Source organism: Myxocyprinus asiaticus, chromosome 1 (genome assembly GCF_019703515.2).
Source record: "Myxocyprinus asiaticus isolate MX2 ecotype Aquarium Trade chromosome 1, UBuf_Myxa_2, whole genome shotgun sequence".
In the NCBI taxonomy this organism is placed as follows: Eukaryota; Metazoa; Chordata; class Actinopteri; order Cypriniformes; family Catostomidae; genus Myxocyprinus; species Myxocyprinus asiaticus.
The window spans coordinates 8,626,864-8,653,848 of record NC_059344.1 but is presented as its reverse complement, the minus strand read 5'-3'; the positions used below and the strand labels follow the sequence as shown (position 1 = coordinate 8,653,848).

Below are 26,985 nucleotides of genomic sequence, written 5' to 3'. Positions count from 1 at the left end.
GTTGATTTTAGTATTTTAGCCAATTCATTTATGTAGATATTAAATAAGGTGGTACTCAATGGGCATCCTTGTCTAACGCCTCGTTTCTGGGGGACAAAATCTGTTAGTCTATTTCCTATATTTTATAGCACATTTTTGTTTTTATATATGGCTTTTATTATGTCCAAAATGTTCCTTACAATTCCACTTTCTAGTAGTTTTAGTAACGGAGGCATATTTTTTGTATAAAAGCAATATCACACTTGCAATTGTGCTGTAACGGCTGTGATTACCTGCAGCCGAATCACAGCCATGCTGATGTAGGGCCATAAAGCACTCTTGCTCGTGTGATATTGCTTTAACGAACCATAGTTAGCAAAATAAATAGGCTTATTAAACTTTAATAGTGACAAGAAAATCACCCCATATCTTTTGTTTTTTACTCCATTTTAACTATAGAGATTTCTTTTGTACAATAATGAATTTTTGGACTGTGTTCATTTGCCAATTGATGCCTAGTGTAAAATCTGGATCCTCAAGTAAAAGCAGCAGAGAAATATTTTTTTTTTTTACAACATACTCTTATAGAGACTCTAAATATGTGCTGCCCTGTCTCCTGTTGATGGACAGATTGACCAGCATCAGTTTGATAAGATCCTGGAGTTAGTGGACAGTGGGAAGAAAGAAGGAGCAAAGCTAGAGTGTGGTGGATGTGCGGTGGAAGACCGAGGCCTGTTTATTCAACCTGCCATCTTCTCTGATGTCAAAGACCATATGCGCATCGCCAAAGAAGAGGTACTGCACTTCACGCTGACACGTCTGTGTCCTGTATTATTTTCTCATTGCCCTTGCAAGAGCTTCAGAGGTGAAATCTGAACTAGAGTCCTGTACTGCCACCTGCTGGAGGACTTTGGCATTGTGGACAGATCTGTGGTGTATTGCCGTCATCAGGGTTGGACAAAATTCAGAATTTAAAAAAGGACTCCCTTTCATTTAATGATTTGTAATTTTAATTGAATTTTCCACAACCCTACAGTATTTTGAATTGAAATTTTAATTGGAATCACAGAAAATTTATTTATTGAATTGCAATTAAAAGATATGCAGTCATGCAACAGAGGCATTTCATTAGTTCATCTCAAGTTTGGAAAACAAACAAACTAATAATTACATAATACATTTAGAATAATTATGCCTGTTTATTCCCTGATATGTGGAATAGATTTTTTTAATTGTATTTTACTGATTCTGTTTCTGATGTTTCTCTAAACCAAGTTCAATACTGTCACAACTTTACAATACAACACAACATATTGTTTTCATTCCATTTTAATTTTATTTAGTTAAAGGAACAACTCACAATGAAATGAAAATTCTGTCATTTATTTAGCCTTTCATTGTTCCAAACCTATATGACTGGTGAATTTTTTTGTCCTCGTTGAAGCTTGTATAACAAGCAGTTGTGGAACATTTTTCCTTTTGTGTTTCATGGAAGGAAAAAAATAACAGCATAGGCTTGGACAGACAAGTGGGTGAGTAAATAATGACAGAATTTTAATTAACTTGTTTGGGCTGAACTAATCTTTTAAGGATTTCTAGATAGAATGCATTAGAATTGGCAGTGTACTATGTGGTATATTTCTGAATTGTCTGACATTTAAATTTTGCAGATCTTTGGGCCAGTTCAGTGCATCATGAAGTTTAAGACACAAGAGGAGGTGATTTACAGAGCCAACTGCTCACAGTACGGCCTGACGGCAGCAGTATTCACGCGTAATGTTGATCGTGCCATGAGTGTGTCTGTGGCCTTAGAGTCTGGAACTGTTTGGTAGGTAAACTCGCTCATTTGTATGCTTTTACATGAAAAACATAAATCAGCCTGGCCAATATACTATATAAATATATTCTTTATAAATACAAAATACACAGATATACAGTTTTATAACCTTGGATTCTTAAATTTTCAAATCAAGCCATTTTAATATGTATAGCATTTTTCACAATACACATCGTTTCAAAGCAGATTTACAGAAAAAAATAATTTGCCAGTGGGCAGAGCCGGATCTAGGGGGGTGCAGTTTATTAAACTCAACTGCTGCTGCATGTGCAGCTTTTGAAGAACTCTGTACTGAGACATTTCAACCAAAACAGCTGTTTGAATTTTGTTTGAAATTTTACGGTAATATCACACTACTTTTTCGTGTACTAGTGTGATATTACCGTAAAATTTCAAATTACCATCTTGACATTACGTGTACCATGGTAGTACTATGGCATTAATAATAAATACATAAATAAATAAATAAGCATTACATCAAAATGCAGCTGATTATTTTTAGTATTTCATATATTAAAATAATATGAAGTAGCTTTAATGAAGCAAGCTACTTTAGTCTTGTAGCTTGCAGTGGACTTGGCTTTCTCTAGCTTTTAGCTTACCAGTTTTAGTTAAGCTATTTATTTCTGTAGAGTAGTAGGTACAAGGGTCGTAGCACCAAATGTTGGGCCCTGGGCACAGAACTATTTAGGGCCCCCTAAATAATTTGGGTTTGTGGTGGGGGTTATATAAAAATGGTTTCAGATGGATATTTAACTGTGCTATATTATAAGTTTAATTTTTTATTTAAAATTATTATTTTTTAAACACAAACATTCTTTAAATCAAGCAATAAATTAGTTACAAAAAAAATGCACACAAACAAAACTGTATAACTGTATAAAGTTCTTGCATTGGCAAAGTCACCATAAGATCTCTGAAATTAGAGGGGTGAAAGGTTGTTTAGTATCCTGAGGCTTTTCTGCTCTCAGGTAGTTTTAGCAAATCATAACTTCTTAACATTCACACAGGGTCCAAAACTTCTTAAACTATTATTAAATTAATTATAATTTTTATAATTAATTTATTACGAAATTATTTAAAAACAAATTCTTATAAGCCATGTGACAGAATATTATGAAACTGCATAATTTTTATTTAAATGTATTTTTTTCACTGTGACGGTGGAATTATTTAGCTATCTTTTGCTTGCAAATCAGTGAAAACAACAGGTTATTCATTCTGTCAGGAAAGTGAAACTGAACTTCATAGAAAAAATATTGGAACTGTGGTTTTTGCTTGGGGACTTGCTATTGGCTGTTATGTTCGCATAAATAATTAGGTAGGTCTGTGCAGGTTTTGGGGATTGTTTGGGGGTGTTATAAATAATATTTAAAGGTTATTGGGGATTATAGTTATGTTTCAAGTTCCATTTAATGTTAATAATGTCGTTTTATATTATGACAAGGGTTTATTTTTAGTTACCATGGGTGAGATTTGTGTTCCCATGAGCTAGGTGTGATCTTGTTTTAACACATTTAGGTTGTTCTATGGAATGTTGTTACATAATACCACGGTGTTAAGTATTGCCTGATAATAATTAGAAAATATGATCACACTTTCTCATAGTCATCTAAAGAAATGTTGTGGATTCCATTCAAGTTAAGCTAAATTGACAGAATATGTGGCGTAATATTGATGACCACAATTTATTTGACGTGCTTTTTTGACTTTAAAAAATAAAAAATCTGGTTTACAGTGAGGCACTTATAATGGAAGTATTTTTTAAAATTAAAATACTCACTTTTTCAAATGTATAGCTATATGGAATATGCGTGTAAACATGATTTTAGTTTGATAAAATCACTTACTAACCTTTTCTGTGTAAAGTTATAGCCAGTTTTACAACTTCATTGCCATGACGATGTAATGTCAACAAACCCTAAAATGACTGTAAAAATACAATTTAAACAATTTTACAGCTCAAATAATACATGAGTTTTAACAGAAGAATTAATGTAAGTGCTTTTATAAAATTATAAGCTTCACATTTCTGCCTTTAAACCCTCCAAAATTGGCTACACTCACTTTAATTGGCCACATTCACCTCCTTTTTAAGTGCCTCACTGTAACCTTGAGCCTTGATAAAAAAAAATTGTGGTAATCAATATTATGCAACAAATGCTGTTAAGCTGCTTAATTTGTATTCAACTTGGAATATTCCTTTAATATAAAAGCACAATCTCACATGTATCTCAAGGAGTGCTGAAGATAAAAAAAATAAAACAGATTATTAGTCATTTTTATTTTCACAACACACATTGTTTCAAAGCCGCTTTACAGAAAATCATGCTTTAAGAGAAAATGAAGCTGTAATATCTATATAGTCTTAGAGTCATCACTGTGCATTTTTCATACAAATATGATTGTAAATTGTTTTTAAAAATAAATTATTATATAAGTAAATAATAATTGTATTTAGAACCCCTGTGAGCAAGCCAAAGGCAACTGTGGCAGGGAACACAAAACTCCATAAGATGTAGGTTAATGTAGAAAAATAACCTTGGGAGAAACCAAATATTTAATATTCTAGGTACTATTAACAGGCCAGAATTTTGCGATCGTAATGAACATGATAGAATATAGTGTAATAGAAGATCACTTAATTACTGTGGAGCTAGACCATTCAAAGCTTTGTACATAGTTAACAGAATTTTTAAGTTAATATGAAATTTAACAGGTAGCCAATGTAGCGATGATAAAATGGGTCTAATGTTATCATATTTCTTGGTTCTAGTCAGCTCTCTAGCTGCTGCATTTTGAACCAATTGAAGTTTGTTTATTGAACTTGCAGGACATCCTCCCAGTAATGCATTACATCTAGTCTAGTCTAGTCTATGCATTATAATAATCTAGTCTTAAGGTCATAAATGCATTAATTCGTTTTTCGGCATCTGCAAAAGAGAGCATGTGTCATAATTTTGCAATATTTCTGAGGTGGAAGAATGCTGTTTTACAAACATTGCAAATTTGACTTTCAAAGGACAGATTGTATCAAATATAACACCTAAATTCCATGCTGTAGAAGACGACGTTACAGTACATCCATCGAGAGTCAAATTATATTTTAATGGCTTATTTTTGGAGGTTTTTGGTTCAATAATTAGTACCTCTGTTTTGTTGGAATTGAGTAGAAGGAGATTTCTAGCCATCCAATCTTTGATTTCATTTATACACTACTAATTTGGAGAATTGTGAATCGGGATTCAAAGAAATATAAAGTTGGGTATCATCGGCATAACAGTGAAAACTTATTCCAAGATTCCTGATAATGTCTCCTAGGGGAAGCATATATAAAGTGAAAAGCAGAGGCCCTAAAACTGATCCCTGTGGTACTCCATACTTAACTTTAGTTTGATCTGACAATTCCTCGTTTACACAGACAAAGTGGTAGCGGTCTGATAAATAGGACCTACACCAAGCTAATGCCTGTCCACAAATGCCAACATAATTCTCAACCCTGTCCAAAAGAATGTTGTGATCTATGGTGTCGAAGGCCACACTAAGATCTAAAAGCACTAGAACAGAAATGCAGCTGCAATCAGATGATAAGAGTCATTTGTAACTCTGATAAGTGCAGTCTCTGTACTGTGATGGGGTCTAAATCCTGACTGAAATTCTTCATATGTACCATTTCTCTGTAGGAATTAACATAATTGGGAGGACACTACCTTTTCTAGTATTTCTGACCTAAATGGGAGATTTGAGATCAGTTTATAATTAGCCAACTGTCCAGGATCAAACTGTGGCTTCTTAACAAGCGGTTTGATAACTGCCATCTTAAAGTTTCTTGGGAAATTCCCTAAGGATAGCGAGGCATTAATAATATTAAGAAGAGGTTCTGAGATTATTGGAAACACCTCTTTTAAAAACTTAGTTGGTATTGGATCTAACAAACATGTTGTTGCTTTTGATGTTTCAATAAGTTTTGTTAGCTCTTCATGATCAATGACAGTGAAGGTTTGAAGTTGCTGGTGGGGGAAATTATGAGACACTTTTTTTCTGAGGTACTGTGGCAGATGATTTCATAATTCCAATTTTATTTCTGATCATTTCAATTTTATCAGTAAAGAAATTCATGCAGTCATTACTATTGTGCTGCGATAGAATATCTGATTCAGTCAAGGCTTTATTCCTAAACAATTTAGTCACAGTACTGAATAAACACCTAGGAGCTGTAAGGGAAAGGAGGAGGCGAGAACCGGCTTGACAATATAAATAATGTTTAATGATAAACAAAAAGACAAACACATATAGGGCAGCTGCCTGTAGTTCTCTCTCTCTGGAACTGCCACTTCTGGTCGCCTTTATCCCTCTCGGGCTTGATCAGCCTGATTAGGGGCCGGGTGTGCAGCATCACGGCCCTCCCTCCGCCCTGCCACATTCCTCCCTCATTCTTTCAGGCTGGGGAGCGTCCCCTTCTGGCCCCATCTGCCGGCAGGTCATCCCCACCTTTCTGGATCTGGGAGGGGACAAGGGGAGGGAAACACAACAACAGTATTTAAAAAGAGAGGGAAAGGCCAACACGGAGCGACAGCGGGCGAGAGAGAAAATAAATAAATTTTACTCGCCAGTTCTCTGATACGCCGTATCCTGGTCCTTGGCCACTCCTCCACCCTCTAGTGGATGACAGCCGCGCCTCCCCGGGCGGATCGAAGGCAGTCCTCCGGCCCCTGGTGGACGTAATGCCCCGCCGCGTTTTCGGCAGACGGTAGGGGTCTCCCCCACCCCTGGCAGCAGTCCTCCCACTCCAGGCGGTCGGCCAGGAGCCCCTCCCCGCTTGCGGTCGGCGGTCCACTCTTGACCCCGCCACGTTTTAGGGGCCGGTAGGGGCCTCATCCACCCCTGGCAGCAGCCCTGACTGCTCCAGGCGGTCGGCTAGGAGCCCCTCCTCTCAGAGCCTAAACATAAATATCTTATGCAATGTTGTTTCAAATTGTCAATCAAATTGATCTTGTTTTAAGGATTTTTAGATATTTTTACAGGAAAACAATAAAACAAATTATTATCGTGCCTGGTAATGTGCATGTAAAATGGCTAGAAATAGCATTTTATCTTAGCATAAAGCTGACAGTTTACACAAGGTTTATTTCTATTTCTTCTGCTCCAAACTTAATTCAGACTTCTCTGTCTGCTCGTATGAATGTAACACATTATAAGAAAGTCTTTCACCGCTGTTCAAATGCACTTTGGATTGCATCATTTATATGTATAAATGTTTTCCATCTGAAAGGACTAAATATTAAATGAAACAAATGACAATAAAATGTGAAGTAATCTCTTCAGTAATACAAAATACTTTTTGAATGTAACAGTATTCTAATTACCAATTATTTAAATTGTAACTGTAGTGGAAAACAGTTACTAATATTTTAAATACGTAATCCCGTTACATGTATTCTGTTACTCCCCAACCCTGCTAGTAGGCCCTATTTTCTTTGATCTGTAAAATATAAAGTATCACTGGTTAGTGTACCCTGTTCAGTCATAAGGTATTGTATGTCTAACATGTTATTGATATCAAACTGCAAAAGGAGCTGGTAGTTCACTTCAGATGCTGGCTCTGCAGTTGGAAACGGGCTAACCCCACTAGTGTGGGGCTCTGCTGCCACTCGTGCAGGCAAGCCCATCCTGCGATCAAACGGGGGCCCTCACTGCATTCGAACGGGGGGAGTCCTCACAGCGGTACGAACGGGAGAGCCCACGATACAAATAAACGTGAGTTAGCTCACACAGCATTCGCATGGGAGATTCGAACGGGTAAGCCCTCACTGCGATTCGAATGGGAGAGCTCACGTCCTGGACGTGGTGACTCTAGCTACATTCAAACGAGTGAGTCCTTACTGCCATTTGAACGGGAAAACTGTACTGCGTTTGAACGGGAGAGCCGTACTGCGTTTGAACGGGAGAGCCGTACTGCGTTTGAACGGGAGAGCCGTACTGCGTTTGAACGGGAGAGCAGTAGCGTTTGAACGGGAGAGCTGTATTGAGATTCGAATGGGAGAGCCCACAGCCTGGACGCGGTGACTCTCGCTGCATTCGAACAGGAGAGCACGTGCTGCATTCAAATCAAGTGATTAAAGTTGCTTTAAAATGAGAGCCCACCCCCTATTTGTGATATGAACGGGCTGAATCCTCGAGTGTGGGACTGCACAGCATTCAAAGAGAGAGCATATGATTCATGTGAGAATGGTTTTACTGAGCTCGCTCAGTGCTGCGAGCGGCTGAATCCATGGGCGTGGGCCTGCACAGCATTTGACGGTAGAACACTTGATTCTTGTGAAAGTGATATTTGCTGCATTTTAAAAGAACTTCCTATGCTCAAGCTGAGACCACACAGCTTTTAACAGGAAGATCCCATGTTTTTGTGTGAAAATGTTACATTGCATATAAACGAGAACTCATTCTGCGATACGAATTGGCTGAGGCGTCAAGCATGACATTTGATGGGAGGGCATATAGTAGGCTATATTTGAATGAAATTGATTGATGCAGGCTTATGGTGAGCTGTTTAGGGAAGACCTAAAACAGCCCACTTGTTGTCAATCACTAGGTGGGTAATGGTTTGTTTGGGATGAGTGGCATAATATGGGACATTTAAGCAGAAAAAACATGTCACGGTTATGGAGCCATGGATGCTTAGACGCATGGCCTGAAAGACATGCCGTGGTTGCGGCACATGAATGGTGCGTTTGCACTGCTTCAGAGATGTATTGAGCCAATAGCAGGGGTTGCGGTGTTGCCAAGCTTGAGCGCACTGCCCAAGGAGAAGATTTGCGATGAGTTACCGGGATGTTACGTATGAGTTGGAGGAGAAAGGGACTTGCAGTTGCAAAGTTGAGGTTTGTTACAACTGTGGTGAGGCATAGACGAAGGGTGCTTCGGCAGAAGCATGGTAAAATGCTGAGGCTGCAGTGGATCGGTATTAGAGCCATTAGTGAATGTGGCCGAAGGAACCTGAAGCGGTCTGATCTAGATCACATCAGTCCGCACCTAACGTTGCGGCTAGCTGGGGCTCAAGGTTGGCCAGGCATCTGCATTCTGCTGAGATAATGACCTATTCCAGCACTCTGATAGTGGGTTTACATTGTTGGAAACATTGGAAGCAGGGCTGCCACTACTTGCTGCTTCTTAGAGGGACAGGTTTATGGATAATATAACATTTACAGATAATGTAAACAGTAACATGTAAAACATACATTTGCAGAAACCCCTAGAATTAAATGACGCTGGCGATTGGGTAAACAGACAAATAGTTGAGCCAGGATAGTAAAAGGGGATCCCCTGTAAAAGCACTTCTAGGATGATATTTCGAACTTTTTGGGTTTTTTTTACGATTAGGTGTTGCAAGACACGTGCAAACACACTTGTACAAACACTTGTTGAGGCAGACATAATTAAATGTAGCATCTGCCGACACCTTAAACTTAATTGTTTGCTAGATTAAATATCTGGAACATTTGTGAAGCGATGTCAGGATACATGCTTGCATATGCATACGTACCACATCATTTAAAGCTGTGATTTGTCATTAAATTAGAAGGCACCTGAAACTAAGTACCAAGATTGAAACTAAGTACCATGATGAATACCTTAGTCTGATATTTAAGCGTATGGTTTAGAGCTTTGTAGATTGTTCTCCAACGTAATGTGAGTAATTCAATTAACTCTGTATTAGTGGCACGGGGTGACTCATCTCATTTTGACGAGAATGTACAAAATCATTTGGAGTCGTGCCAGATAATTGGATTTAAGACTATCTGGGCGCCACTTTACAGTAGTGTTGTGAATAAATATGACTTATTTATATTGATAACCTGTAATAAATTCTACAGAAAAATATTGTGAGGATGAAGCAAAATGCGAAGCCGAATCATCCGGCGCCAATTTCAACCCGTTACTTTAAGCTTGAGCAGAGCGGGGGCCTGGATAGCGCAGCGGGTAAAGACGCTGACTACCACCCCTGGAGTTGCGAGTTTGAATCCAGGGTGTGCTGAGTGACTCCAGCCAGGTCTCCTAAGCAACCAAATTGGCCCGGTTGCTAGGGAGGGTAGAGTCACATGGGGTAAGCTCGTGGTCACTATAATGTGGTTCGCTTTCAGTGGGGCACATGGTGAGTTGTGCATGGATGCAGCAGAGAATAGCGTGAAGCCTCCACATGTGCTATGTCTCTGTGGTAACACGCTCAACAAGCCACATGATAAGATGCGTGGTTGATGTATCAGACACGGAGGCAACTGAGATTTGTCACGAGTCACTACGCCACCATGAGGACTTAGAGTGCATTGGGAATTGGGCATTCCAAATTGGGGAGAAAAAGAAAAAAAAAACACTTGAGTGGAGCACAAGATTTGAAGTTAATTATGACAGATTGTTGAAACACTTTAAAGTTATACAGCAATTAGGTTCTATGGTCAAGCTTGTTTAGAATTTGTAATCCAATGGTTCGGGCAAAAGTAGAGAAGACTTAGAATTAAAATTACAATGGTGGATTGATTTCACCTGCGTGAAACATTTGTCCTGGGTGGGAGGAGAGAAAGTCATGTTATAATCTAGAGATGAACAGAAGTTTGTAGAAGCGCTTGCTTCATAGTTATCGGAGCTGAGCTCAAAAGCTTCGAGGAGGCGAGACTTGTTTGCAGAATGATTCCTGAATGAGTTGTAACGCAGTGTGCGATTTGCCATGTGCGGAGCCGAATTCGGCTCATGTCTGTTCGGACAGAAGCAGTATATAGCTGTAGTGAGCTGTAGCAGGGTCAGTATGGATGCTGCTGCGGCAGTGATCTTGCGCTAAAATGTTTGCACTGATTTGGAAAGATGTTTGTAATTAGTGTTGTGGTCATTTGAAAGGAAGTTCACTTGTTGCATGATTGCCCCTGTGTTCCACATGGAATAAATCACACTCCGAAGGGCACTTTGAAGGGAGAACAATCATAATAGTCATGTTGAAAGATAACTTCAAATGGAATTTCTGATAATAAAGGCTTAAAAGCCATTTCTTAGCCCTCCAATCACATTTGATGGTAAAGACTTCGAAGGGAATAGGGCTTGGGAATGATCACTGAATGGAACACACCCTAAACGAGTTGCACGGCGATGTAATCAGGCTGACAGGAATCATCTGTGCAGGAGAACCGGATTGAAATGCTGGAGTGCGTTGGAATAATGTTTGAATTAAATTGTTAATCTTCTGATTCCTTCACGTTAAATTAAAGCTGTAATAGAACTCAAGTGGCATGAAGCCGGAGCAGCGCCCATTCGCGAAGGCAGCCTCGCGCTTCAGAGACCGCTCCGGGTGGAAAAATAGGACCTGTGTACAGCCATAGGTGGCTGTACGACAGGTATACAACGAAGCAGTGGCCTGTGTGGAGGCAGCCACAACGCCAGGTCTGCTTCGGTGAGGAAAAATGAAAATAAATGAAAGAGTGCAAAAACAACGATTAAATTGGCAGCCAATGTTGCCACGAAATATGAATAGTGGCTGCTGCAGCAGTTTGATGAACAACGTAACGATTGCGATGGAAGAGGCTATATGACGCAAATGCTTTGCGCAGAGCAGTGTGTCATCCAAAACTGTCGCACAGATCTGTCGTGGGTAAGTGGGTGGAGCCAAATGCTGGAGGAATCGTCGCAGCATAGATGTAAGCAGCTGCTTATATACGCTTTCTCTGGCGATGTGATTGTTCGGAATAAATGAACATGCTCCTCCCGAACTTTGTTATGAAACTCCATTTATTTAAGTCAAGATGAAATCAAAATTGACCCTATTTACCTTCTAAATGCATGTTTCTGGTCTTATTGTGCATGATTCATCAGTGCACATTATTTACAAAAATGTTTGTCTTTATATTCTTTGATCAAATTGTAATAACTTGCTCCTCATCTGAATTTTTTTTTTCGTATAATGTCACAAAGTCTCTGTTAAATTTCATTATGATGATTAGATCCAAATTATGTTTTAATTTACCTATGAGGTGTCAGGAAGCAATGATGTTAGAGCAAAGTTTTTTTGTTTTTTGTTTTTTGTTTTTTCAGATGAGGTCAAAGATCACCACTTTTTCTGTTCTCCTCTCCAGGGTGAACTGCTACAATGCCTTACATGCTCAAGCTCCATTCGGAGGCTACAAGATGTCAGGAAATGGACGAGAGCTGTGAGTGCTGCATTATGAGCATTAGATTACACTGATGTTGAAAGTTCATCCAGACTTGAAAAGTTGAATATTTCACACAAAAATGACAGTTCTGTCATTATTTTGTAACCTAGTTTTGTTCTAAACCCCATTCCCCATTCTGCATGTTTGGATTGCCACATTGTGTTTGGTTACAGAGAGCTGTGTGAAATTTGTTTAAAAATATCTTTTTGTGTTCCACTGCAAAAAATAAAACCATATGGATTTGAAAATACATGAGGTTGAGTAAATGATGACTGAATTTTCATTTTTGAGTGAACTATTCCTTTATGTTTGTAACCTGTCCCGTGAGTTTCTGCATATCCATTTGCATTTTCTGTCAGGATCAGGATTATACATGCAAATATTCTTTCATTTCAGACAGACAGTATTGTGTGTTTGTATTTTGCAGGGGTGAGTATGCATTGGCGGAGTATACAGAGGTCAAAGCCATCACTATTAAACTCACCGAGCAGCTGAGACTGTGACATTACTGGTCTGAGGTCAGCCCCTCTCTGTGGACCCCAACCACGACCTATGAAAAGACTGCTTTGGGTTCATAACTACAGCTGTCAATCAAGGGATGAAAAAATTTGACAAAATTATTTATCATTTTCCCCTTAACCCTTTTTCTACCATTCCCTGTTTATTTTATATAGATGTTTTGTACAGATTAAAAGAATGTAATGTTGATGTTTTAAAATCAAGCAAAGTCATGCATTATCTCTCAATATTTCCTAATATGTACATTTTATATATATATATATATATATATATATATTTAACAGTTTAAGGATGGGCAAGGAGGAGGCAGGAACCAGCTTAACAGTAAACAAAGTTTTAATGTCAAATTTAACTTAAAACAAACATAAACAAACACAGACACACATGCAACACGTCAGTGTGCCTCTCTCTCTCTCAAATCGGCGCCTCCTGCTCCCCTTTATCTCGCTCTCCATCACGGCCCAGCCACACCCTCCTCCACGTCACACTCCTCCCCTGCACAATTCAGGCCGGGGCGCCACCGGTCTGACTAACTCCACACACACCCCCCCATCTCTGGAGGGGAGACGCTGCCCTTCCGGCCATGCCATCAGCCAGTGGTCCACCCCGCCTCCTGTGAACCTGGGGGACAGACAAGAGGAGGCGTGGGGAGAGGGAAAGGGTGAGTGGAGACACAGAGAGAGAGAGAGAAGAACTTGCTCGCCGGCTCCCGGACATGCTGTCGCCCAGTCCTCAACCACTCCTCTGCCCTCTGGCAGACACCAGCTCGCTCCTCCCCCGGCAGACAGCAGCGAGCCCTTCAGCCACTGGCGGACGGAATCTCTCCACCCCTTCTCCAGCGGGCGGCAGCGGTTCCTCCAGCTTTCTGCGGCCGGCAGCGTCCCCTCTGTCCCCAGGCAGACGGCCGCGGCTGCTCCCCTGGCGGATGGCAGCAGCGAGGACTCCGCGACAGCGCAACCCTCCTCCTTTCCCAGGTTTCAGCACCACTGTAACAGTTTAAGGATGGGCAAGGAGGAGGCGGGAACCGGCTGAACAGTAAACATAAAGTTTAATGTCAAACTTAACTTAACAAAACACAGACACACATGCAATGCAACCGTGTGCGTCTCTCTCGAACTGGCGCCTTTGGCTCCATTTTATCTCGCTCTCCTGCTGATCAGCTGATTCAGCGCCGGCCGTGCAGCATCACAGCCTGGCCACGCCCTCCTCCTTGTCACTATATATATATATATATATATGAGTATGTATATACTGTATATATAGTATATATACACCCATGTTTTTCCAAGCACATACAATTTTACACAGTTTTAATAAAATACAATTGTATTGCTTTAGATTCACATTTACTTTTAGATACGATCATATATATATCATAATCATACATCCATAAGGCTTTGCTTTATTTTTTTTTTTGGTGGTTACATTTTTCTTGAGGTTTAAAGGTCTCCTGTTATGGCAGCTATAACAAAATCCAAGGATAATCTTTTATCTGTAAGGATAGACTTATATCTGTAAAATAAACTCTATATGTTGTGAGTGGTATTATCCTACTCTCATAATGAGGGAATAAACTCTAAAGACCTGCATTTGGTTTTGATGACTGTATAGTACTTTGACATTAATTGCTTTAGCACATTAGCGACACACATTCATCCATAAATGCGACAAACTTGATTGTGAAAGGAATGGTTGTGGCTAGTTTTAGTTTCACAAAGAATAACTGAACACATCAATAATCTAGACTAACTTCCTCCAAAATGAGGAAGCATAGAGAGAAAGCTACAGTAAAGCTAATGTTTGTGTAGTAAAAGACAGAGACTTGTCATATGAATGAAATATCAAGATTATGGTTGCTCTTTAAAAAAAAAAATAGTTTTCAAACAAATCTTAGGATGCAGAAGCAGCAACCAACAATTAAAGACACCTTGAACATCACTTCTGGTTTGAAACAGTAAGTTTTTAAGAAATAATTCCTTTATTCTCATATAATTCCATTCTTCTAGAGAGCATTTAATTGGACAAAAATCTGTGCGGTGCAAGATGAGTCAGCAATATTTTCGCCCTGCTTTCCCAAAAAAAGTGTAAAAGTGTATATCTGCTAAAAGTTCATTTTGTCAACTTGTAGAAGTGCACTAACGTTAATCTTTTTGATTGGATGTTCATCAATCCAAGTGATTTCCAAGTTTTATGGTTCTCTGCTATGTTTCCTCACGATATGTGACTGTTGAAACAGGAGCATTGTGTTGCTGTCAAATCGCAGTGACAGATGAATCATTCTCTGCTCTGTATATGGAGAGCGTGTTGTCCTGCATATGTTCTTGTATTTAGCATTTAAAAACTATGCCTTCAGTGAGATTTTTTTTCTTTAAACTCTAAATGTACATACACATCATATGACACGGGTGATTTGATGTAATTACTTAAAAAATATGGTTTACTTTATCTTGTTAAATAGCTTTTGATTTAAAGAATAAAAAGCTGAAACTGAATCAATGAATCAATAATAAAAAAATATTGTGAATGAACTGTTGTGGTTTCTCAACATAGGAAATAAGTGACAACTCAGGGCCAACTTTTGATTTTGTTGCTATCGAGCAAACTCATTCAAAGGTCTGATTCAGATATTGAAGGGACAATAGAAATTGCCATTTTATATAATATAGGCTTAATTAATATTGCCAATATTTTAGTGAATAAAAGCATAATATAGCCTTTGTATTTTGTTATACATTTCATTTCCAGCAATTCCAATTTACAAGTAAGGTAAATCTGACAAAACTCCCTTTGGGGACATTTGCAAAGTTAAAGTAAATTTGTTTTAATGTAAATAATGTATTTAAATAATGTGTTTTTAATTTAAACAAACACTTTTTTTTTTGGTTTTGGGTTAATCAGTAGCCTACTATTTATAATGAGCTTTATGTCTAATAGAAGTCTATGGTATTGCCTTAGATAGCTAGTTTATCATACATTGTGTGTGTGTGTGTGTGGGTTTAACTATAGGCTACTTGTGAGGGCCAAATGTGTGCAAATGTTCTCACAAATAGGCTATACGTCCTCTTTCCCCCAGACATGTCCTCTTTTTCACCTGAAAAAATCGTTTGGCTTTGTCTTCATACTGATGTGCTCTCTACAGTTAGGACAGGTTTATCATATATTCGGTGTAGGCCTATTTGATACTGCGCATCAGTTTTCACGTGTTAATGTGCCCTTACGTGATGATTACTCTGAATGGGAGCGACAGAGCGCGCACTCAAATCAATAGGCTCGTTTGAGGTGCCAAACGCCTTGCCTTGAAAGTAGACGAGAGTAGACGGGTGCAGTCAGGGGAGGAGTGAAATAAGAGCAGTCAAGTCGGACAGTTCTCACTTCTCGTATCACACTAGTTGATGAACTCATGTTTACTCTCGCTTTATGTTTATGAACTCTCTTAACTGTATAGATAACAAAACATCTGCATATACAATGTTAGTTGCTAAAGAGTTCAAAGTAAAACTTTGAAATGCTATGTTTGTATTCTGTGCCCAGCATTTAATAATACAAATTATATATATATATATATATATATATATATATATATATATATATATATATATATATATATATATATATATATATATATTGGAATGAGAGAGAGAGAGAGAGAGAAAAGAGGAGCAACTGCAGCTACTGTACTAGCCGGCTGCTCTTGAATCGCTCTCGGTATTTTGATGGCATACATAATGCAGACGTTCAAGTCGGACAAAGTTTCTAACCGACATGCACTGCTTTAAGTCCAGCGCCGATCGGTCTGCGCAGCGCTGCATGAAGTCGAACACACCTATTTTTTGACATATGTCGTTATGACATAAGAGCAAGTTGGACAGATTTCTAACCGGCATGCATCTGCCGGTTATCACCGGTGGTTGGTTCTGCGCAGAACTTGCTCATCTCAAACGAGCCAATTTTTTACATATTCTCCCCACTTTTTCAGCCCTCTGGGTTCCTGAAGTATTTCCCCCATTCATTTCTTCAAATACTTTTAATAAAATCCTTCATAAAAGAGTTGTGAGCCATGAAACAAACCAACAGCTCTGAGGTGAATCACAACATCACGAACTTTGTTTTGAGGCAAAAAATGTATTTGAAAATCGGATATAAAGACAAAGGTACAAGGATGCATACTTATGTTTCATGAGGGCACAGACTACAATCCCATGAAGCATTGCGAATGATGCCATTGAATAAAAAACAATGGGGATATATCAAACTATCGATTTTATGTTGTTGATTATAAGTATAAAACAATCTATTTTACGTTTATTGCAAAATATCCCGATATGTACAAATATATAAGTAGTTAAGTGTGAAGGGAGATCAACTCGATTACGTCATTGAGTGCGTCATGGGAGCGCGCGGTCGCTCCGAGTCACGTTTCACAGTTTTCGTTGGACGCGGTTCTCTGGTGTGTGGATTTTTCTCTGCTGTACCATGGGTAATGTAGTTGTTTAACATGAATTCCGCCATCAAACACGATTTTTAATCAATGAAGTTAAGATAACGCAGACGGATAGCTTCAACGGAAGCATATACCGTTGATGATCAACCTCGGAGCTCGTGGTAGGTCTGTTTTTAAAAAGTTTATAAGTTATCTTTGAAAATCAATTCGCCTATCGGATAAATGAATAAGATTTTTACTTCCGGAACCAGACTGTTGCGCTCTATACCCACACTTGCGGTTTTGGCAACTTGAATGCGCGTGCACGCGACTGGAAGTAAGTATTCAAGACTGTCCCATGTCTAAACATGCCAAAACTCAGTGCACTTCACCTACACTAAATCCACACTAGAGCGACTATAAGAGCGGTCTTTCAGGCTAAGTGTATCCCAGAGTTCATCAAGATCAGGAGCCACACCCCGCCTACCTGAGTGATAGGTGTAATTTTGTCATGATAACGTCGATGAAAGCTTTTCAACATAAGTTATTTATTATAATCAGATAGTGAAACGTAAGTGAAGCATATATTTATTTGAGTATAAATGAATATATTCAACATTATAAAACGTGTTTGGGATGACTTAGCAGCAGCAGCATCATAATTACAAAATATTATGTTTATATACCTCTTTGTTATCCTTCTCGCCCAATAATCACCTTATTTTGTTTGTTCTTGCCTAATACTGCTGGTGATTTTAGTAATTTATTAGCCAGCGTGGCATAGCATATACCGTCTAGTAGATGTTGTTTTAAAATTTAAAATGTATTAACTGCTACCACGGTTTCTTTCTAATCTTTATTTAAAATGTACGTTTTAATAATTTTTATATATGTTGTATGAAACCATACTGACAAGTTGTGTAAAGCAGTCTTTGGTTGTCCTATATAAATGACAAGCCAAAGCATATCATTTAAATGGATTGTATTAGTAGCTATTAATGTATTACACAAGTTTATAGAATAAAGTTGTTATTTTTTTTAATTAAGTTTTATGCAGTGTATTGAGAAACAAAGTAGAACGAAATTGCTTACATTTAATTTTTTACAGCAATTATGGACTATGCAATTTTACAGTAACAATTTTTTTAATGTGCAAAGTATTGAAAATCAAAATAAGTAAAATTAACTTTTACAGTTATTTTCACACAATAAAATCATTATAAAAATGTACTTACATATTTCCTACAGCACAATACACTTCCAACAAAACGGTAGTGTATTAATGAATGAAAAGATGGGTAAAATGTTCAGTTATTTATTGTTTTAAGTAGGCTAGAACAGGCACAGCTCCCAGAAACAGTCTCTTCAGCTGAGTGAAAAGACAAAAACAGCTGTTACATCCAGCACCAACATCGTTAAGTCTACGAGTGTCCCAACATCAGGGTTGTGGAGTAACGGAATACATGTAATGGGAATATGTATTTAAAATACAAAATATAAGTAACTGTATTCCACTACAGTTACAATTTAAATCATTGGTATTTAGAATACAGTTACATTCAAAAAGTATTTAGATTTAGTTTGGAGCAGAAGAAATAGAAATAAACCGTGTGTAAATTGTCAGCTTTGCGCTAAGCTAAAATGCTATTTCTAGCCATTTTACATGCACATGCTACCAGGCACGGTCATATTTTTTTATCAAGAAAATTCACGTTGGATCATAATTAATTTTTTCTAATAAGACCTTTGATATTAGGGCAAAAATGTTATTCTTGATAATAATTTTTGTATTCTTTTCCTATAAAAATATCTAAAAATCCTTAAAACAAGATAAATTTGATTTATCTTGTTTTAGAAACAACACTGCATAAGATATTTAGGTTTTTCAGAGAATGTATTTTTAACATGGGTATTTTGTTTTACTGTACTGGCAGAGTTTTTATAGTCAAAACAATTGAACAAATCTACCAGTGCTGAAGAAGTAATCCAAAGTATTTAGAATACATTACTAACCTTGAGTAATCTAACGGAATACGTTACAAATTACATTTTACAGCATGTATTCTGTAGTGGAATACATTTAAAAAGTAACCCTCCCAACCCTGCCCAACATGCAATCTAAATCATTCACTTGCAGCCTTCACGTTTACTTGCACACTAGTGGCCAAACACCGGAAATACGTAAGACAAGTGGGTAAGTAGGCAAGACCTAAACAGCAAGTGGGGTATTGGGACAGGGCCTCTCTCGCTCTACCAAGTAGGTATAGCTGCTGTCTGGAGATCTCCAAATGGGGGTGGGATCTCCAAAATAGGGCGTGGTTTCTTCAGAAGGGGCGGGGTTACTCAAACAGGCAACACCTCCATAGACAAGGTAAATTCCATTTGAAAGTGATCATACTTATGCCCTACTCCCTTTGAAGAACAGATCTCTTCATGTGAGCGCTCTAAAGGGAGCATGAAAGTACTGGATGAATGTACCCTTCACAAATAGTCTTGTAAAAGGGCTCTTCATGAAAAAAAACTAAAATGTTTCCTTACTTTTGTTTGGAACAAACTTTCAAGTGGCACCCTTTCCCGCAGTGCCCTTCAAGGGCGCAGAAAAGCAGTTTGGAAAAATCTCACAGTTAGGGTTAGGGAAAGGATTCATGGAGCTATAAAATATCTGGAGAGAGCAATCTGTTAGCATCCCTATTCATCTCTATGACTGTGCTCAAAGCTAGCGAAATGGAGGCTGCCATCTTTGCTCATGGGCGCTCAGTTCCGTGATCGGGTGTCACTTGACTGATCACTCATCAATAGGAATAAATAACATTCCTTATGACTCAGAACACTTGACATTGCGTTTATTAACACATATGGGGAGTGCTTTCTTACACTACCTAGTTGAAACCTCTCTACAGTAATGCCAATATTCTAATATTGGCTATGGTGTTTGAGCCCCACTTGTTTTGGCACAAAACTGTCCGCTATAAAAGCAGGTGCACAAACACCATTTCCTCAGAATTTCTTCCTTCTAGACAGCGATAATCTCTTGTCTAGAAGCCATCTACCCTTCGCCGTTGATATACACGAGTCGGCGGGCAGATTCTTCATGGCTACAAAAAGACTCTCCGCTCCCCTGCAGTGCTCCGGTGAACATCACTCCGCCTCGCCGCTTGATGCTTCACTGGTGAATGGGCCTTAGCATCCTGATTCCCCGCAGCACTTCGGCAGGTGTTGTGTAGCCTTACAAAGCAATTGCATATTGTATATTGTGTGAAATATAAATATATATTTATTTAAATATATATATAAGAGTCACTTATGTGTTCGCGTCTTTTTAAAGATGTTATTCCGTAAGTGTTCCATGTGCGAGAGGCACATCCCGTCGTCAGATCAGCATGAGAGCTGCATTCACTGTCTGGACCACGCCCACGCAGAGTAAGCTCTCATGGAGACAGACTGCCCTCACTGCAAGGGCATGAGTCTCAAGACGCTTCGCTCGTGAATTGCCCTCATTCTGAGGGACGATTCAGCCTCACGTGCCCTCCCAACTGCCTCTTCTGTGATACCCGAGGATTCACACGAGGAGGCATGGCGGGGCCACGAGGTCGAGCAGGAGGAATTTGAGGTGGTCCTCATGCCAGCACATGTCCTGTGAGCCCCTCAATCTCCATGTGACGCGTCTTTGCCGATACGTTATGTCCGAGATGAACTCCGGCCCTCTGAAAGAGCGTGCAGCCTAGTGTCGTTCAGCGGTTCTGATGCTGGGGATGGTAATGATGATGTCATGTCTCTTGCTTTATCAGGCGAGTGGTCAGTGGATGGTGCTGCCGCCCCTCCCCCCAGCGAGGGTGAGGAGCGTGCATGCGCCACTGACAGGGAGATGCTCCGCATCCTTACAAGGGTGGTCGAAGAGCTTAACCTCGAGTGATCTCCCCCAGAGGAACCTGAACAGTCTCGCCTCGATGAATGGTTCCTGCAGTCCGGACGCTGTCAAGTGGCCATGTTCTGCAAATCTTCCACATTCTTCCCCCGAAGTTCATGACGAACAGTCCTGGCACACCTTCTCAGCACACTCACACAGTGATGCCATACTCTCTAATGTGGATCACAGGGAAGAGAACAGTTATGCCAAACTACCCCCTGTGGAGGAGTTGGTAGCGGCAAACCTTTGCCCAGCGAGTAACAGGGAAATCATGCCCCATACATCCTCCCAAGCCATGTCGACAAACGTCTGCACTGGCTGGAAAAGCATACTCAATGGCAGGACAAGATGGATCAGTGTGGTGGCGGTGCTCCAGGTATTTCAAGCCAAGCTCCTCAAGCAAATGGACAAGCAAGGCTTCGATCCAAAGACATTCAAAGAGCTCCGCACCACTAAAGACTTTGGACTGCATGCCACGAAATTTACTGCGCAGGCCATCAGTAAGTCCATGGGCAACCTGGTAATTCTAGATCGACATATATGGCTGACCTTCACAGAAATGAGTGATAAGGAAAAAGCCACTCTGTTGGATGCTCCAGTGACTCCAGCTGGCCTCTTTGGCGGCTCTGTGAATAAGTTTGCTGAGCATTACGTTGTGAATCAGCAGCAATCACAGGTTATGAAACACTTTATGTCAAAACGGAGTACATCACAGCTGGTTCACCCTCCCTGTTTCGAGCCAGCGCCGACTAAAAGCCCCATATCTGCTGCCTCAGTGCTGGCACCTGCCGCTGCCGAGCCACCGGTGAGGCCACACAAGCCGTGGCCCAAACGGAAGCAGCCGTATCAATGCCCACCTTGTGCCAGCAGAACAACCCCCCCCCAGCAAAAGTGCTCCAGGTGGGCACAGCCCTTTGAAGTGGATAAACAGAGCCCACAGTTCCCACCGGGTCTGCTCCAAAGAAGGCTCGATTGGAGACACAAAACACTGTTTCCCATCTCCCCACTGCTGTTCGTCAGGAAAAGAATATTGTTGTTCAAAATGTTGTTTCTGTGTCTTGCACTCAAATAAATGCAATAAAAAATGCAATAAATGCAAAAAAGAACACAGCACTAGTTTCAAATGCACGAGATGCTCACACATTCTCAATAAAGAGCCTTTTCCTCTTCAAAGCCCACACATTATGCGCAACCGCTTCCCTATGGTGAGCAACGCATTATATGGTGAGCAGACCAAATTGCCCTCTGTCCCGTTATGCAGATGCGTGACAAGCCCTAACGGGTATTTCAGAATGGGTGCAAAAAATGATCAAACATGGTTATACAATCCAATTTGCATGCCGGCCACCCTGTTTCAACGATGTTCTGTCCACGGTTTCGTCCGAAGACGCGCCAGTGTTACGAGCCGAAATACACAGTCTCCTGGCCGATCCTGGATCTGAGACATTTGAATCGTGCACTCGTCCAAAATGATTACTCAGAAACGGATCTTATCGCATGTACGCCCACACGATTGGTTTGCATCGATAGACCTAAGGATGTGTACTTTCACATCCAAATTGTATGACATCACAGGATGTTTTTGAGATTCACATTTGAGGGAACAGCGTATCAATTCAAAGTCCTTTCTTTCGGACTGTCTCTGGCTCCTCGCACATTCACAAAGTGCACTGATGTGGTTCTCGCCCCACTGAAACTGAGCGGCTTGCACATCTTGAACTACCTCGACGATTGGCTGTTACTGGCACAATCAGAGACTCTGTTATGTCAGCACAGAGACTTACTGCTTCAACATCTAAACAGTTTGGACCTCAATGTGAACTGGGTGAAGAGCACGCTCTCCCCCAGCCAACAAATCTCCTTTTTGGGAGTCCGCCTCGACTCCACGAGCGGGCACGCGCACCTCACGAGCAAGCGGGTTCAGGCCATTCTGCAGTGTCTGTCTCAGTTCAAACTGGGGAGAACACTTCCACAGAAGCTGTTTCAAAAAGCATTGGGGTTTATGGTGACAGCATATGCAAAGTCCCAGAGGACAAGGAAACGATGCCGAAATGGCCCAACCAGCCATGGTTTCTGGAAATTATAGAGATGCTGTGGGATGCCATGGGAAATACCACTATGGAGGGATCTCCTCTCTCAGGCACGATGTGGCATCCCCAGATATAATTATATCAAATATATATATATATATATATATATATATATATATATATATATATATATATATATATTTTTTAAACTTGCATAGTGAAAAAGTGCAGTGTGAGTTAAAAACAGACCAGCGAACAAAGCTAAAATATTTGCTTGCTGGTCTGTTTTTAACTCAAACTAAACTGTTTTTTTCACTATACATGTTAAATAATAATAATAAATGTATTTTTGAAAGACTTTTTTCAGTTTGTTTGTCATCCAGTGTGCGGACAGCGTCTTTTGTGGATTTCATATTTATGCATTTCAATTTCAAGTATTTTGTTATGAAATTTGAAATGCTTAAATCATAAAAATAGGCTAAATAATGTTTGTTTATTGTATTCACATACTATCCCCAGAAAATATTATGTGACAAGCACAAAACGTCACAAAAGGAGAGTTTGTAATAAAATATGAGCTTCAGGAAAGTACAAAAGATTTTAATGGCTTTTATTTTATGTTATAAAAAAGACAGTGTCCTCTGTTTGGATAGCCACAATATAGTCACCCTGTAGCCAACTGTATTGTAATGCACGTGCTGAAAACTAACATTGAAGAGGTCCTACAATTTAAAAGGCTTATCTCCCAAATAAGGGTTTTGTGTAAAATAATGAGCGGTCATAGTATGGAAATTGTGTGTGTGTGTGTGTGTGTGTGTGTGTGTGTGTGTGTGTGTGTGTGTGTGTGTGTGTGTGTGTGTGTGTGTGTGTGACTTGAGCAGCAGACAGATACTTGAACTCTTCGGGAAAGTTGGCTTTCTCAGACCAGGAAGTGGAGATCTGGCAGCTGTGATCCGTGTGCGTCGATCATAAGGATCAAACAGAAAGCATCCGAAGGGTCACGGTTATATTTTAGACGACATATGTTCAACCAGATGGTAAGTACACTAAGCTATCTAGTGTTCGCATACAATAGTCATCTCAGTAACATTGCTTGCAACGCGCCGCAGCGAATCCAGAAAGCTCCCATTAATCATGCACTTGCAGTGTTCACAGCTGTGTTTATTATAATAAAGTGTTCGAAACTGGCTGCGTCGTCTGCAGTATATGTGGGGTTTTCTTAAGATCTTAAGGCGATTGTATCATACAGACAAAAAGTTGAGACCGGGGCTAGTTGTCACATGGTTAAGTTGTCACAAGGACTACTACTAGTTTTGAGTCAAAATAACTGTTACACAAATGGTGTTTTTTAGCAGTGGTTTTGTATTTTAGTTTCAAAGACCTAGTTCAAATCCGTCTTGGAATAAGCTTATTAATTGTAAATTCTGTCCTTCAAACTACAGTTTTAGTATTGTCATATTTTTGCTGTTGCTTTTGGGTAAACACAATGGAAACACGATGGCATACATTCAGGCAAGTGTCAACTAATGAGGGTAGATTTTACCCAAAAGGTTAAACTGTGTTCTTAGGACAAGATTGTTTTTCATAAATGTCAGTTCAGGCAAATTGTCTCACATGATTTATATGTTGTAATTTCATCAACTATTTATTTTCGATTATTTATTGTACTTTTTTATCGATCATTTTGCCTTATCAAATATTACGATTGGGTTTATTCCCTTGCAAATGCACTGTGGTGATGCATGCTACAATGATGGTAATATCATGGTACTACTTTGATCAATAACATGGGACATTCATGTACTGTGGTGCGTACATGGTTCTCCAAAGCACCATATTTTTGTTAGTGTATGAGTCATGATCTGCGATTTCTTTATTTATTTTTGTCATTCATACGTGATTCAGTGAAAACATCTAAGTGCAGTTAATCAAATTACACTTTTAATAATAGGCCATATGATTTTCATTATATCCCATATTCAAACAATATTATGTAGTAGCACAATTACTTGTTAATCAGCTTTAATTTGGGAACTTGGATGTATCTTTTAAAACGTGGGTTTACCTTCTGCTGTCACTTACTGCTGATGAAGATATGCAATGCATGGCCATACCAGTGTTGCTCATTAAAATTCAGTGTATGTAGCCTACTTTAACTTAAAAAAGAAGCCTGTTTTGTTTCTAACATGGTGAGCAGTGACCTCAGGCCAAGAAAAAAATTAGTCATGTCTTTAGTTGGCACAACACTTCAGTAATGGAAAAGGGTCTCTCGTGGTGAGTTGCATGTTTGGCTAAAGGGTCAGTTGGTACAGAATGAGTTAAGTGCAAGGATACATTTTTATAAATCGAAAGCAAGAGACCAGCAGACTTCCTTTAGATTAGACAGTTCTATAAAAAGCTGGTTGGTTGTGGTGAATGATCAAGGAACTATAATACATGAGAAAGTGCCAGATGTCATTTTATTGCTGTTTCCTTGTTGTATTTTATTAAAGTCAACATGAAACGCCATTTGCAACCCATTTCAGTTCTGTAAACTGATGTATTTCCAAGTGAAACAGGATATTCAATTTGAAAATATAGGGCAGGACTGAAGCGCTTCATACTGAAATTGAAACGGACACTTTTTTTCCTTTGGAATAACATGCACCAATGATTTGTGCAAAGTAAATCCAGAAATGCGCATTAAGAAAGTAAATATTCCGTATAGTAAAATTTGATTTGATGTTGACATTGATATCAAAATCAACAAGTGTTAAGATACAATGTATCTTTTATCAATGTGTATCTCTAGTTTAACTAAAAAAAAAAAATGTCAAATGAGTCTGGGGTTTTATTTTTATTTTCCTAGAATGAGGAAAAATAGTAAATATCCAAACACTGATATTAATGTTTCATTTTTCATTAAAAAATATTTTCATTATTTTTTCATCTTTTGTGTATTTCCAAAATGTCGTCGTCTTTTTTTTTTTTTTTTAAATTCAGTTTTTGTCTTGTATGTGTATCTGTGAATATTTTAAATAAAATGTGGCTTTTTTCTGGTATGAATTGAAATACGTATTAATTTGAATGTATGACCCCATTTCTTATATTTGTGTTATTACTGTACGTGACTTGCTGTGGGTAATCTGATTAGCCTATGTCAAACTGGAGTTCATTTCACATTGAGGTTTTGCCTGATGAAGACTTGGAGGCCAAACATTTTAGTTCAAGTACATTTTAAGCATTAATATCATATCAGTGTGCAGATTTACTTATTTTTTATTTATTTTTTTCAGCTTTTTTCTCATTTTGTCAAATTGTGTCCTGCACCTGTACCCAGCTTATGTTGAATGTGCACACTTTATTTTTAAGACAAACGGATGGATGGAGTCTCAGCATCTATTCCTCTGGGGACATGTCGCATTTCTTCAATGATGATGTCTTTCAAATGACACGTTGAAGTTCACCCTGTAACATGTCGTACTGGAATGTTGGAGAGACATCTGACCCAGGAGGCAGTACCAGCAGCAATGGTGAGAAACATTTCCTCTTGCACTAATCTACCAGAAAATGATTAGGTTTGTAAAATTATCAAATTTGGAAGATCTCAGGAACATTCCTTTTCACAGTTCCACAAAATATCATAACAACCCCTCCAAATAAACCCTAAACTTTTTTTTTAATAATCACTGAAGGTTTGCTTATTTCAGAGCAACTTCCTCATTGATTTACAAGTGGAACATTGCCAGCTGTATAGTGGACCAGTTTTTGAACCAGTCATTGTTCAAAATCATACTGCTCTATGAATTAAGGTTTATATTTCTCTCTGAGCGACACTCTATCATCAACACAGAACTCACTGATAACTCTTCAACAATGTTATGATATATTTGTTGGTCATGCCATGTAAGAAACAGCATTTATAATGAAAGTTTCTCATCACCCTGCTGAAAGGAAAGACAACATCTATGGCACAGTTATGGTTTGAGGCACTTCTCACTCTTCAGGGTATATATAGAAAAAAAGAACTGAAAGTCAGCCAATCTTCAGTTAGGTGTTGATAGCCACATACATCATTTTCTCTCACATACAGTATGCTCAGTTTGGAATGTTAGATTTTT

At 39.1% G+C, this 26,985-nt stretch overlaps 2 protein-coding genes across 5 annotated transcripts in view; both read left to right on the top strand.

Moving 5' to 3' along the window:
* The window catches only part of aldh1a3 (aldehyde dehydrogenase 1 family, member A3), a 45,674-nt gene extending 33,096 nt beyond the window's left edge, over nucleotides 1-12,578 (top strand). The window contains exons 10-13 of the mRNA XM_051711857.1: nucleotides 610-774; nucleotides 1,650-1,807; nucleotides 11,932-12,006; nucleotides 12,437-12,578. Of these exons, the coding sequence (XP_051567817.1) occupies nucleotides 610-774; nucleotides 1,650-1,807; nucleotides 11,932-12,006; nucleotides 12,437-12,512 (474 nt within the window). The 3' untranslated portion in view covers nucleotides 12,513-12,578. The remainder of the gene's footprint in view (nucleotides 1-609; nucleotides 775-1,649; nucleotides 1,808-11,931; nucleotides 12,007-12,436) is intronic.
* Nucleotides 12,579-14,336: 1,758 nt separating this feature from the next.
* The window catches only part of lrrk1 (leucine-rich repeat kinase 1), a 238,663-nt gene continuing 226,014 nt past the window's right edge, over nucleotides 14,337-26,985 (top strand). For 3 of the 4 annotated variants that reach the window (XM_051711481.1, XM_051711498.1, XM_051711505.1), the window contains exons 1-3: nucleotides 14,360-14,482; nucleotides 23,767-23,922; nucleotides 26,237-26,397. In XM_051711481.1, the coding sequence (XP_051567441.1) occupies nucleotides 26,340-26,397 (58 nt within the window). In that variant the 5' untranslated portion in view covers nucleotides 14,360-14,482; nucleotides 23,767-23,922; nucleotides 26,237-26,339. Of the gene's footprint in view, nucleotides 14,483-23,766; nucleotides 23,923-26,236; nucleotides 26,398-26,985 lie in introns of all 4 variants that reach the window. The other variant, XM_051711490.1, reaches the window with a different exon arrangement.